At 34.0% G+C, this 13,836-nt stretch overlaps 1 protein-coding gene across 1 annotated transcript in view; it reads left to right on the top strand.

Moving 5' to 3' along the window:
• The window catches only part of Arfgef1 (ADP-ribosylation factor guanine nucleotide-exchange factor 1 (brefeldin A-inhibited)), an 86,761-nt gene that overhangs the window by 47,419 nt on the left and 25,506 nt on the right, over positions 1-13,836 (top strand). The window contains exons 20-28 of the mRNA XM_013034476.1: positions 510-668; positions 903-1,053; positions 2,977-3,067; positions 7,791-7,831; positions 7,923-8,092; positions 8,603-8,754; positions 8,889-9,061; positions 10,357-10,517; positions 11,399-11,529. Coding sequence (XP_012889930.1) covers positions 510-668; positions 903-1,053; positions 2,977-3,067; positions 7,791-7,831; positions 7,923-8,092; positions 8,603-8,754; positions 8,889-9,061; positions 10,357-10,517; positions 11,399-11,529 — 1,229 coding nt within the window. The remainder of the gene's footprint in view (positions 1-509; positions 669-902; positions 1,054-2,976; positions 3,068-7,790; positions 7,832-7,922; positions 8,093-8,602; positions 8,755-8,888; positions 9,062-10,356; positions 10,518-11,398; positions 11,530-13,836) is intronic.

Here is a 13,836-nt window from a genome sequence, read left to right as displayed (position 1 = left end):
ACCACATAAGCAAAAAGAAAAAAGCCGGAAGTGGCACTGTGGCTCAAGTGGTAGAGCGCTTGCCTTGAGCTGAAGAGCTGAGGGACAACTCCCAGGCCCAGAGTTCAGGCCCCATGACCAGACACCCCCCCAAAAAAATTTTTTTTTCATATTTAATTATGAACATTATGACAAAGTACATAACAAAACACAGCCTGCAGAAAACAGCAAGTTTATAAATCAAGTTTTTGATAATTCACATAGTAACTGAAATGAAATTGTTCAATGTGTTATTTTATAAACTTGTTAATATTAAAACTGCAACCTGAATTCATACCTCCATTGCTTTTGGATTTTATAAGTAATTATTCTGCTTTATCATTTTAAAATGAAAAATACGTTTTTGGGTTTTAAATGCATTCCATTATATGTCGGTTGAAATTTTACTAAATAACAAGAATTTTTCAGTATGAAATAAGTTAATTTGCTGTATTTTTAAGCATATAAATATATTTTTCTCTTTTTTATAGCTGGAAAGAGATGCATATGTCCAGGCACTAGCAAGATTTACATTACTTACAGTGAGTTCTGGTATTACTGAAATGAAACAGAAGAATATTGACACAATAAAAACACTTATCACAGTGGCTCATACAGATGGAAATTATTTAGGAAATTCATGGCATGAGGTATAAACATTGTTAACTTTGCAGTTTGGTTTATGTTTATGTACTAATAATTATTCTATCCCTGATATGCTTGAATGTTTGGGGGAAATTAGTACATTTACATTTATATAATACATTTACATAAATGTATTTAGCTTTTTATATTAATAATGTGTGTATCCAGCCTTCACACATACAAATACTGAGTATATTTTTAACATAAAATTAATTTTTTTCCTTTTTTTTGTAATTAAGATTCTGAAGTGCATCAGTCAGTTGGAACTGGCACAACTTATAGGAACTGGAGTAAAACCTCGATACATTTCAGGAACAGTGAGAGGCAGAGAAGGATCTCTTACTGGAACAAAAGATCAGGCTCCTGATGAATTTGTGGGTCTAGGATTAGGTAAGAAGATTGTACATTCTTTTTTAGATATCAAAGTTTTTTTTTAACATCTTCATTATAAATCACCTTTTTGTAGCAGTGAAATAAAATTAGGGAAATTAGACAAAATAACGTCTAACCCTTTGAGGAAAGCAAAATGCCTAGTAGGGAATGTAGTATTTTTTTGCTTAGACTTGTTTGCTACAGTAAAGCACTCTTCAGTTTCCTTGGGCTAGGAGAACAGTGATGGTAAAAAACTTGCTTTTAAGACTAAGCAGATAAGTGTTGAAAGTCTAGTATGAAATAATTGATAATTGGGGCAACTACTGAAAACATTTATGTTCTATACATTTTTTAAAGACATAGTCCTTACTCTTGGCCAGTACAGAAATTTCCTGAATGTTCAGAATGACTAGAAAATACCCATATTTAACCCAAGAAAACAAAAGAAAATGTTAACATAGTTATAAAATATTCTGTCAGTACATTTTTAGTCATAAATAATTATTTCAGTAAGGGAGAAGCAAAGTTTAGACTTGACCTTTGAATATAAAAGAAATATAAATACAAACACACACATCCTAGTCTCTTAACATTGAGGAAGTTTTTGTTTAGATGGTGCTGGCAGTCAAAATCATGACTCATTCTCGCTAGCCTCTACCACTAAATGATACCTCCAACACTTTTTTGCACTGGTTATTTTTGACGTAGTCTTCTTTCCTGCCCAGATGCACACCTGGACTATAATTCACTTAACCTGTATTAGGTTTGCTGTCAGAGTTGGGATGACAAGTGTATACCACTATACTCAACTTCTTTCTATTGAGATAGAGTCTTGCAGACTGGTCTGCCAGGACTATCCTAGAACTGGTCTTCTCAATTTCAGCTTCCCACATTGTTCAGATAACAGGCTCATTAGCATTCTACCTAGACTAGACAATCTCAGCCTTTCAAGTAGTGTAAATTACGGGCATTAGTCACTGATTCCTGGCTAGGGAACTTTAAATCTGGGTGAGAAGGCAACAATAATTTATGTGGAACTGTCTGTAAATAGTATAATGTAGAGGAATCCTTCTTGTGAACTCACATTGGACTTTGATAGGTAAATTTTAAGAGACAGCATAAATAGTAACACATACTAGTTAAAAATGTTGAGGGGAAGTATCTTCAGTGTTAAGCTGAAGAGTTTATACCTTATCCCAAAAGTAAGTACAGTAAAGGTATTGAGTTAGTACTAATTTGGTAGGAGATAGAAGAGAAGGGAATAATTAATGGAGGGAAATCAGTCTGGTGATTGTTTCTGAAATCCAAGACTAAAATTATGAGGGCCTAAACTAAGTAGGATGAAAAGCAATAGAAATAAAAAATAAGTCAAAGGGAAGGTGTAGTGACTAATTGAATTAATGATGGAGAAGCAAAAAAAAATGCCACAATTGATTTTAAGATTAAGGATCTGAAAACTAGAGATGATGTTTTATACTGTCTAATATACAGAATCTAGGGAAAATGTAAATGAATATTTTGAATGAGAGAATTTTAGAGCACACAGGTAGAATTTTCAATGCATTTAGAAATAAGAGAATTCAAGATTAAATAATAGAGAAACTCTAACATATAGAATTGGATTCATCCACAAAAGGCATCATTACAATAAATGGAAGATAATACTTTATTTCTTAAGTATTAAGACTAATTTTGTCTAATACCATTAACTCCTAATTTGTGTGATTTTTGTAAACATGCCTTATACCATGTCTTCTTTATTATTTAGTATCTCATGAAACACATTTGTCCTGTCACAGATGCCAAAAAGAATGATCACTTAAAGCCTTGATGCTTTTAATTTAAAAAATAAATGCTTTTAGAACTAATTTTTAGAACTATGAGTGTGTTTTTCCACTGAATTATTTTTAAATTAAAATTACTCTGTTTTATGTGTGATAGTTGGAGGAAATGTGGACTGGAAGCAGATAGCGAGTATTCAGGAATCCATTGGAGAAACCAGTTCTCAAAGTGTTGTTGTTGCTGTAGATAGGTAAGGTATTCATTTTCTTTTTGATTTTGAGATGACAGCAGTTTGAATTTTTCAATGTTTAGTTGTAGTTTAATCACTGGTAAACTTTACCAAAATAAATAAGACTATATTGAGTTATGTTGCAATTTCAGTGAAGTACTGTAATTTTTTCTTCATTGTTAGAATAGGATGGAAGTAAATGGGATGAAAATTTAAATTAAAATAGATATGAGCATTAGGGAGTGTTAATCTTGATGGAAAAAAACATAAATGTTTTATTTTCTGTATAGAAACGTATTCTTATTATCACTCTGAAAATTCAGGGTAATTTATCTTTTATGATTACATGATGTAAAACTGCATTATGATACAAGTGAAAGTATTACTGGAAATCATTATAAGCTTCTTTGGGAAGGACTTTAAAATTGTGTATTATATACATTATTATTGATTTTGTTTTCTAAAAGAAATCACACACTGTGATTATTTTACTGTGGAATATTTCAGATTTTAAAATGCCCAGCCTATAGAACTAATCTTGTAGTATTCATTTGAAGATTAGCTATGTCGGAATAAATGCTTCTCAGTTGAAACACTGACATTTAGTTTTTTTGCTTTTACTACTTTTTATGGAAATTTCAAAAAGTGTATGCCATAATCTTTTTTCAAATGCCCTAGAGATTCATAGTGACTTGTTATTTATTTCAGTAACTTTTTGCATTAAGAAAGAACTAAAAGGGGCTGGAAAGATGGCTCAGTGGTAGAGCACTTGCCTTGCATGCCTGAGGCCCTGGGTTCGATTCCTCAGTACCACATAAGCAAAAAGAAAAAAGCTGGAAGTGGTGCTGTGGCTCAAGTGGTAGAGCGCTAGCCTTGAGCTGAAATGCTGAGGGACAGCGCCCAGGCCCAGAGTTCAGGCCCCACGACCAGACTCCCCCCACCCCACCCCCCAAAAAAATGAACAAAAATATTCAATAATTACTGACCCTGAAAGTATTCCCTGGAATATTTTCCTTGAAAAATAATTCCTGAATTTCACTTGCTGCATTTTTTTTCTTTCTTATTATTTTCTAAAGTAGTGGGGTCATTTCCCTTTTTTTGAAGATTGAAGAAAGGTGTGTATTTCTTATGCCTATGATGTAAGGGACACTTTATATGTTTTGCACATATATTTTACTTCATTTAATCCTTTCAGTAGTCTCATGAGATGAGTATTGTTGGTGTTTTCAGCTCACATAAACAGGTCTTGATTCCCATAAATCATGTCTTGGTTATTACAATAACTGTTATATTCTTTAATCCATAGAGAATTTTGAGCAGTGAGAGATTGTCTACCTATCAGGCCAACCTGTTTCTGTTTGTGTACTCTTCTCTACCTTTCTGCATATATGTATATCTTCAGAGCCATGTTATTAAATAATGAGGATATGTTTAGTCATTATGAGACTATTCAGGCAAGGTTCAGTGTTATTCCTACAACTTCTGCTTCCATGATAATCTTTATACAACCTCATCTATTTCTAATTTGACCTTCTATCCATTGTTTGGTACAAGGGTTATGTATAACTGACATGAACAAAATATGTCTCCCTTTTTTAAGAATTTGTGGCATTTCTGAGAAAACATTGTACAAGTTGTGTTAGTACACTGTTACCTCCAGCTTACTCTAGATATTTCTATAGGCATAAATCTCCTATCCAATATTATACAAAATCTCAATGTTTCAAGTTTTAACTTATCACAAAAAGGTGACTCTTTAATTTAGTATGTGTTTATTTGGGGTGATAGATTTCACAATCTTATTAAACTTCTCTTTGAATATATTATTTTACTTTCATCTTGTATTCCAGTCCTGGACAATAGCTAACTCATTGAACACTGGTTCTCAAGACAGCCTGTTGTCAGGCATCACCCTGAAGACTTCTGTACTTAACTCATTTTTTCCCCATCTTAGATTTATTGTTCTGAATATTATAGTCAATTATTACAAATATAAGAACTAAACAAGGGAGACTTAAGTCTATATTTAAATTCTTTATAGTTTGTTTCTTAGCAAACAAAAAATAATTCTAGTCAGGTGCCAGTGGCTCACACCTTTAATCCTAGCTACTCAGGAAGCAGATACTTGAGGATAAAGGTTCAAAGCCAGCCGAGGTAGAAAAGTCCATGAGACTCTTTCCTCCAATTAACCATCCAAAGGAAGTGGAACTGTGGCTCAAGTAGTAGAGAGCCAGCCTTGAGCAAAAAAGCTCAGGGACAGTGGCCAGTCCCTGAGTTCAAGCCACACACACACACACACACAGTGGCCAGTCCCTGAGTTCAAGCCACACACACACACTCCCTGAGTTCAAGCCACACACACACACACTCCCTGAGTTCAAGCCACACACACACACACACTCCACTTAAGTTTTAAGGTGATTTTCTCATCTCCTTGCTTTTTGTGGAAATTTTGTACCATGAGAATTTAAGAAAATACTAGACTTTTTAATCTGGTAGTATCTAGCATTTGCTGGATTAGTAAAGTATTCTAGGCATTGTTAAACTTGATAAATATTACTGAACTGTGTACAAAACAGACTGTCCAGTAATGTTTTACTTGTACTTGTGAAAGTTAAAAAAAGTTACCTATCTCATACTCTGGATCATTGTAGTTTAATCACTGGTAAACTTTACCAGGAATATAGTCTGTTTGTGCATTGAATACAGTTTATTTCTGCAAAAATGTTGCCAAACTTTTCTTTTTTTCATTTTTCCTTTGCAGTTTTTAGGCCATGTCTTCTAATATTAATAATCAAGACTCTTAACCTGTTTCTTTTATAGTGTTCATTGCTTTTCATATAGAAAAATTATAAATTTGATTTTGTGAAATCCCAGCAAAGACTGTTATATTCTGCCACATATCTTATCTTTAGTAGAACATTAGAAGTAGTGTAGACTACTGCCTGCCTGGGATAACATCGTAGGGATTTGAATGCCATGTTCAGGATCACTAACTTCCACTGTACTCTCAGTCAGCAGAACCTGACTGTGAATGTAGCTCTGTGTCCTTGGCCATTGTTTGCCACCATTTCGCCACCTTTAGCTTATTGGATAGTCTCCATTTCTACTTCTATTTTTTACTCCTGTACATTTTGCCATTTACTTTCTTCTCAGTTAAAAGTAAATGCTTTCTTGTTTATATTGTCATTTTCTGTTGTTTCCCCTATACCATTTAACTTGGACTCATTGTGGAGTGTTTATAATATTCACTTTATAAGTGGTAGCTATTAGTGTTATTATAATTATCTTTAAGTTTATTGTTTGACCTGCCTTTCAGGTTTCCTTTTATCAGGTAAATTCTGTCATATGCATTTTAAGATGAAGACTACTGTTCAATCTGTTAACAGCCACATAACCTTGTTTACAAAAATTAGAACATGGGTATAAATGCAGACTTTTTTTTTTTCTTTGGTTGTGGGGCTTGAACTCTGGGCTTGGGCACTGTCCCTCAGCTCTTCAGCTCAAGGTGAGTACTCTACTGCTTGAGCCACAGTGCCACTTCTGGTTTTTTAGTGGTTTAATGGAGATAAGAGTCTCACGGACTTTCCAGCCTGGGCTCACTTTGAACTATGATCCTCAGATCTTAGCCTCCTGAATAGCTAGGATTACAGGCATGAGCCACTGGCGCCCGGCTCAAATTGGTGAGGTAAGGCGCCAGTGACTCACGCTTGTAACCCTAGCTACTCAGGATCCTGAGATCTGAGGATTACAGTCCAAAGCTAGCCTGGGCAGGAATGTCCAATGTCCATGAGACTCTTCAGTTAACTAACAAAAAGCCAAAAGTAGAGGTGTGGCCCAAGTGTTAGAGCACTGTCCTTGAGTGTGCCCAGGTTTCAAATTTAAGCCTTGGAATAGGTGTATTCACAAAAAAGGAAAGATGAATATGTTTATGTGAAAATCTTTTATGAAACTGAAACACAGAAAAAAACAACAAAGCAGATTGGACTATAGCGTATGTTAACCCTAAACCTTTGAATGCCCTAAAAAAAGTGATTTTGCCTCTTTAGGTTAAATTGAGACCAAGAGCAGTTTGTTGAATTTTCTAATCAAATGTACATCACTTACAGAAATAGAATATAATTTTTAAGAACTTGCTTATAAACTAGTAGATTATCATGAAAAATTGAAGTCTTTTATTAATAATATTTTACCAGTTCATTGGTTTTACAAAGAAATATTTTTCTTATTTTTTAAATACCATAAGATATCTGTATGGTGTTTATAAATTTAGTAATAAAATTACAGCACTGTACACTTATTCTAGTAACATTAATGTACGAGGGAGAAAGAGCCAAATATACTTGTTATTACTAAACTGTAAGGTGGAAAATTTACTCATTTGGGACAGCATAGGAATGGAAGAAGGGAGGATAAGCAAATATAGTCATTATATTCAATGTACACTATATAAAAATGGAACTATGTAACTTGAGAGTAGGGACAGATGGGGATAAGAGGGGAGAACAAAGGAAGGAGTGATATTGACTAAGAAATAGTGTACTTATAACCTGACTTATGGAATTGGAGCCCCTTTGTAAGCTACCAGATAATAACAGTAATAATAAATATACTCATTTGAATACTTGATTTTTCTCTCCTCTTAACAGATAGAAATGGCTACTATTCCAAGCCACTTACTTTTGAATTGATGTAGCAAAAGTAAGACTTTTTAAGTTCCTAAACCGTATTTTATTCTCCCCAGAATATTCACAGGATCTACAAGGCTAGATGGAAATGCTATTGGTAAGTGCATGTATTCATTCTACTTAGAAACTGACTTTTAACCAAGACCATTTAAAGTTGAACTAAAAAATTTAATGTATTTATGTTGTAGTGGATTTTGTTCGTTGGCTCTGTGCTGTGTCTATGGATGAATTACTTTCCACTACACACCCAAGAATGTTTAGTCTACAAAAAATAGTAGAAATATCATATTATAACATGGGAAGAATAAGATTGCAGTGGTCTCGGATTTGGGAAGTTATTGGAGATCACTTTAATAAGGTATTTGAATAAATTTATTTGTACTAAAACCTTAGGAGATTTTTTAAATTTTCTACTCATAATACAACTTTTTTCCTTACAAGCAATTGTTTATTACTTTTTCATAATTAAATTTAGCAAGGCATCCAAGAATGTTAGCTGATACCTATAATCCCAGTACTCGGAGGATAGGGAGGAAATCCCAAGTTCAAGATCAAGTCCAGAGTTGGCTACACAGCCAAGACCTCTCAAAAAAAGAAAGAAAGAGAGGGAGGGATGGGGGGTGGGAGGAAGAAAAAGAAAAAAATACAGACAGGAAAGAGAAAGAGAGGGGAAGGAAGGAAGGAAGACAGGGAGGCAGGCAGGCAGGCAAGAGAACGAGACTGGAAAGAAGGGAAGAAGGAAAAGAAGAAACAAACAAAAAAGATCTTGAAGCATGTTTGTTCTAAGGCAAAAAATAAAAGCAGTATATGTTTTCACCACTGACATTAAAGTTTTACTGTAACATTGTTGTTACTGTTGTCATCACAGGTTGGCTGTAATCCTAATGAAGATGTCGCTATTTTTGCAGTAGACTCCTTGAGGCAATTGTCAATGAAGTTTTTAGAGAAAGGGGAGCTTGCAAATTTCAGATTCCAGAAGGATTTCTTAAGACCTTTTGAACATATAATGAAACGAAACAGGTACTATGATTGTTAAGTTGAATAATATCAGAATAGTCTTACTACTTTCCATGACAGAGGGAACAAATAAGGGGGGGGAAAGGCTGTTGAGTTTCATTGGTATGCATATCTAAACAATTACATTGAAATTTTAGGTCTCCAACAATTCGAGATATGGTTGTACGGTGTATAGCACAGATGGTAAATTCTCAAGCTGCTAACATTCGGTCTGGATGGAAGAACATTTTCTCTGTATTTCACCTAGCTGCATCTGATCAAGATGAAAGCATAGTGGAACTTGCATTTCAAACAACAGGGCACATTGTCAGTGAGTGTTCTTTTCACTGTGTTCAAGTATTAAAAAAAAGCTTAATGTGTTCAGATGATAAATACAGTAAGACTATGGGTCTATTACAGGCTTAAAAGTTTACAGGATTTGTAAAACCAAAATAAGCCATAATTGTATTGTAAATAGTATTTATAATATCACTGTCATTTTTTATGTATTTTCTCTATTCCATGATATTAGTATCTTATCCCTTTCTTATTTTTTAAAGTGATCTTAATAGATTGGGAAACTGACCTAGAGAAACAAGTAATCTGCCCAAGGTGATAGAATTAGTAAGAGATCTAGAATATTAAAATTATGAGTAAAGCCTCTATAGAAGATGGTGATGTTGACTATTGGCAGCATCAAGAATCATGGCATCACCAAAGCCATCATTTATTAAGTGCTTATTTGAGCACCTGATATTTATAATTTATAAAACATTTGTAAGTAATACTTTCCTGTGAGAATAGTTATCCTCATTTTGTACATCAAGAAATAGAGACATTGAAGCCGGGCGCCTGTGGCTCATGCCTATAATCCTAGCTACTCAGGAGGCTGAGATCTAAGGATCGCAGTTCAAAGCCAGCCCAGGCAAGAAAATCCGTGAGACTCTTATCTCCAGTAAACCACTAGAAAACCGGAAGTGGTGCTGTGGCTCAAGTGGTAGAGCGCTTGCCTTGAGCTGAAGAGCACAGGGACATTGCCCAGGCCCAGAGTTCAAACCAAAAACAAAAAAAAAAAAAAAAGAGAGAGAGAGACATTGAGTAATTTTGTGTGTTTATTCAACAAAAGTTGATTCAGTACCTCACTGTACCAGTCACTTTATTAGGAGTTGTGTTTATAAAGTAGATAAAACAGACATACCAGGACATGTAAGTAAACAATAGAGACAGACTTAAATTTCATATTTGTTGGATGTTAAAGTCCTTAACAGCTTATAAGAAATATGTATACATCTAACCAGGTGCTGATGTCTCATGCCTATAATCCCAGCTACTCAGAGGCTGAGATCTAAGGATCATGGTTCAAAGCCATCCCAGGCAGAAAAGTTCGTGAGACTCTTATCTCCCGTTAACCACCAGAAAACTGGAAATGGCCCTGTGGCTCAAGTGGTAGAGCCCTTGCCTTAAGCTGAAGAGCTGAAGGATAGTACCCAGGCCCAGAGTTCAAGCCCCATGATTGACCAAAAAAAAAAAAAAAATTTCATACATCTTGGAGATTGACATATTTTGGTACAATTAAGAATAATTGAATACTTATAGTTACCTTTGATTTATCTTTCTCTGTTTTAGCCCTTGTATTTGAAAAACACTTTCCAGCCACCATTGATTCTTTCCAGGATGCAGTGAAGTGTTTGTCTGAATTTGCATGCAATGCAGCTTTCCCAGACACAAGTATGGAAGCAATTCGACTTATTCGCCATTGTGCAAAATATGTGTCTGAAAGACCTCAGGTAAAACTTTATTTAGTTAACAGAACTTTGCCAAACATGTATTTCTAGTCTGAAATCTGATTTTTTTGGAAATGAGGGTATGAAGCATTTTTCAGTTTACCCCAAACTAGTTTGATCTTAATTCTAAGTATGGTTTATGATGTTGCCAACCAAAGCTATTTTAACAATATTAAAGGTATTATCAGGTGTTTTCTAAACATGTATTAATTTTTTTACTCTTCCTATCATTTTATGAAATAGATAATACATTTTTAGGCAGGTAATATAGGTGATAGCTAAGCAAACTAAAGCACAGGTTTTGATAGCCCATAGGTTTAGGGCTATAAAACAGAACTAGGGCTAGATCTAACCCCAGCTTGTGTTTTTGACCATTCCTTAATAATGTTAGTGGTTTGCCTGTGGCTCTGTGGCACTGAGACTAACTCTCTGGATCAATGTATGCTTAAGTTCTGAAGTCAAAATTTGAATTGAGAATCTGTCATTTTACATATCTGAATTTATAGATTTGAGAATAAAATTTTACAATATATTAACATAGACCTGTGAAGTGCTTAGTACTTTTTACCTACATTGATTCATTTGACCTTCATACTTTTCCACTGTGGCTAATGTGGCTATGTGGAATTCTATTTAAATATCAAGAATGAGAACCTGAAATAATAGGATGCAGAGAACGGATGACAGTTGAAGAAAAGCCAAATTTTGGGTTCCATTCTAGTGCTGTTTGTGGGAAGTTATACAGACTCTGTCTTTTTATACATTGTTACTTATTTAATTGCTCACTTGATTAGTAAAACATTTAAATACTTTTTTTGAGAAATAAAACACTGACTATGTATGTGTTTTGTTTGCCATTAGTAATCCAAGTTTTCTTCTTGAAGGCTTTCAAGGAGTATACAAGTGACGACATGAATGTGGCACCTGAAGACAGGGTGTGGGTGAGAGGATGGTTCCCTATTCTCTTTGAGTTATCCTGTATCATCAATAGATGCAAATTAGATGTAAGAACCAGGTAACAATCAGTATTTGGAATTCAAGTATTTGAAGAGTTGACTTTTCTTATATGCAAAGAAGTTCAGAACATCACATCATATGCTTTGTCAAAACTAATTATAAAATTGGAAAATTAAAAAAACATGAATATGGGTTTAAAATTGTTTTTAAACCGCAAGATGAAAAGTAAATACATTAGTTTCTTAAATTTTGGTTATAGTCTACTTTTATTCTTAGCTTCAAATTTAATGCATTAAGAATTATTAATTTGTAGCACCATTTTCAATTAGCAGTATATATTAACTATAGAAATTAGGAGTTTCTTATATTGAGAGCAGAAAGAGCTGACAGGAGGATGAATATGATCAAAGTAGTTTATTTCCAGGTATGAAAATAGAGCAATGAAACCTGTTGAAATTATTTTAAGAAAAGGGAGTGATAGGAGTGAGTTTGATCTGTCCATATGTGTGGACATGTTACAATGTAGCTCTGCTTGAACAACTAATATATGCTAATAAATGTTTAAAAAATCATTAGAGGTTTCATTATGACATTCCATAGATGCATATGATCATTATAAAGGGTATTATATAACTGGACAAGAACTCAGTATACTCTTTTTGTATTTCATATAAGTAGTTTTGCTTACCTTGTACTTTTGACTACCAAATATAGTTAATTTTAAAATTTTAATAAACTTCAGTTTCCCAAGTTTTCCTACATGGTATGCATTTTTAGTATTATGTAGTATTTTAGTATTGTATTGCTTCTGGAAATTAGCCTTTAGTATGCTATATTAAGACATACACTTTGAGTTATTTTTTGTTTGAAGTTGAATCCTTTAAGGGTTTTTTTTGCACTACTATTTTAACTACATAGGCATTCCTGATAAGCTTAATGAAGAAAGTGTTTCTTGGCATTCTTGTCTTGACTGCCAAACTTAAAACGGCCTGTCAACAAATACTTAAGGCTACTATTAATTTAGTTTTATATAAAATTTCTTTTAGTGTCTTTTCAGGAAGAATCGTTAAGTTACTTGAATATATTTATCAAAATTTTAAATTATGAAAGTAATATAGAATGATACAAAAATCAGTAATTAGAAATTTAATAAAAGAATGCGCCCTCCTTCCTTCCCTTACATCAAAGCCCTATAAAGCAAGATTAAATTTGTTATAGGCTAAGAAATCTTTTATTGTATAGCACAACTATCTCAAATTATTATTTTAATTAAGTATTTGTACAAAGAGGTTACAATTCTGTAAGTCAGGTTATGAGTGCAGTGCTTATTGATCACTATCATCCCTTCCATCATTCTTCCCCATTTTTCCCCTCCTCAAGTTACATAGTTCAAGTTTTACATGATATATGTACATTGAATATGATTCCATTTGCTCACCCTTCCTCTCTCCATTCCTGTAACTCCCCTTTCAGAATCCCTCCCCCAAACATGTTTCTGCTTCCTGGTATTTATTAAATAGTCTATTAATTGTTCAAAAGAGTTACATCATTGTACTCTTCCCCTAAGTATACCATCCTTTTCTTAGTTTGTTTTTGTGCATAGGCACAAAACCTTGTATATGTATATAAAAATACAGACCTAAAAATTTAGTCTAACTTTGACATATGTGGGAAGACATCCTCCATTTGGTCTCTCTAAGCCTCATTTACATTACTTAATATAATTTTTTTCTAGATCCATTCATTTTCCTGCAAATGGCATAATATTCTTTCCAATGGATGAGTAAAGTTATATATGATATATATATATATACATACATACATATATATATATATATATATATATCACATTTTCTTGGTCCATTTATCCATTGTAGGATATCCGAGCTGTTTCTATAACTTGTTATCAATAGTGCAGCAGTGAACATGGATGTGCAAATGTCTTTACTGTGTCCTGACTTGTAATATTCAGGGTAGATGTGTAAGAGTAATATTGCTGGATCAAGAGTAGTTTTATGTTTAGTTTTTTGAGGAATCCCCCAGCTGCCCTCCAAGTGGTTGTACTAGTATACATTCCCACCAACAGTGCAGTGTAGTTTCTTGCCCCTTTTCTTCTGGAGTCTTCACCAGCATTAGTTATCCAGCATTAGTTATCGTTTGTATTCTGGATGATAGCCAGTCTTAATGGGGTGAAATGGAATCTTAATGTTGTTTTGATTTACATTTCCTTATTGCCAGATTGTGAGCATTTCCTCCTTTATTTATTGACCACCACCACCTCCTCCACCACCACCACCACTGCCTCCACCACCTCCACCTCCACCACCACCAAGACCACCACCACCACCACCATCTCCTCCTCCTC

This window comes from Dipodomys ordii, unplaced genomic scaffold, assembly GCF_000151885.1.
Source record: "Dipodomys ordii isolate 6190 unplaced genomic scaffold, Dord_2.0 Scaffold190, whole genome shotgun sequence".
In the NCBI taxonomy this organism is placed as follows: Eukaryota; Metazoa; Chordata; class Mammalia; order Rodentia; family Heteromyidae; genus Dipodomys; species Dipodomys ordii.
This window is presented reverse-complemented; position numbering and strand designations above follow the sequence as displayed.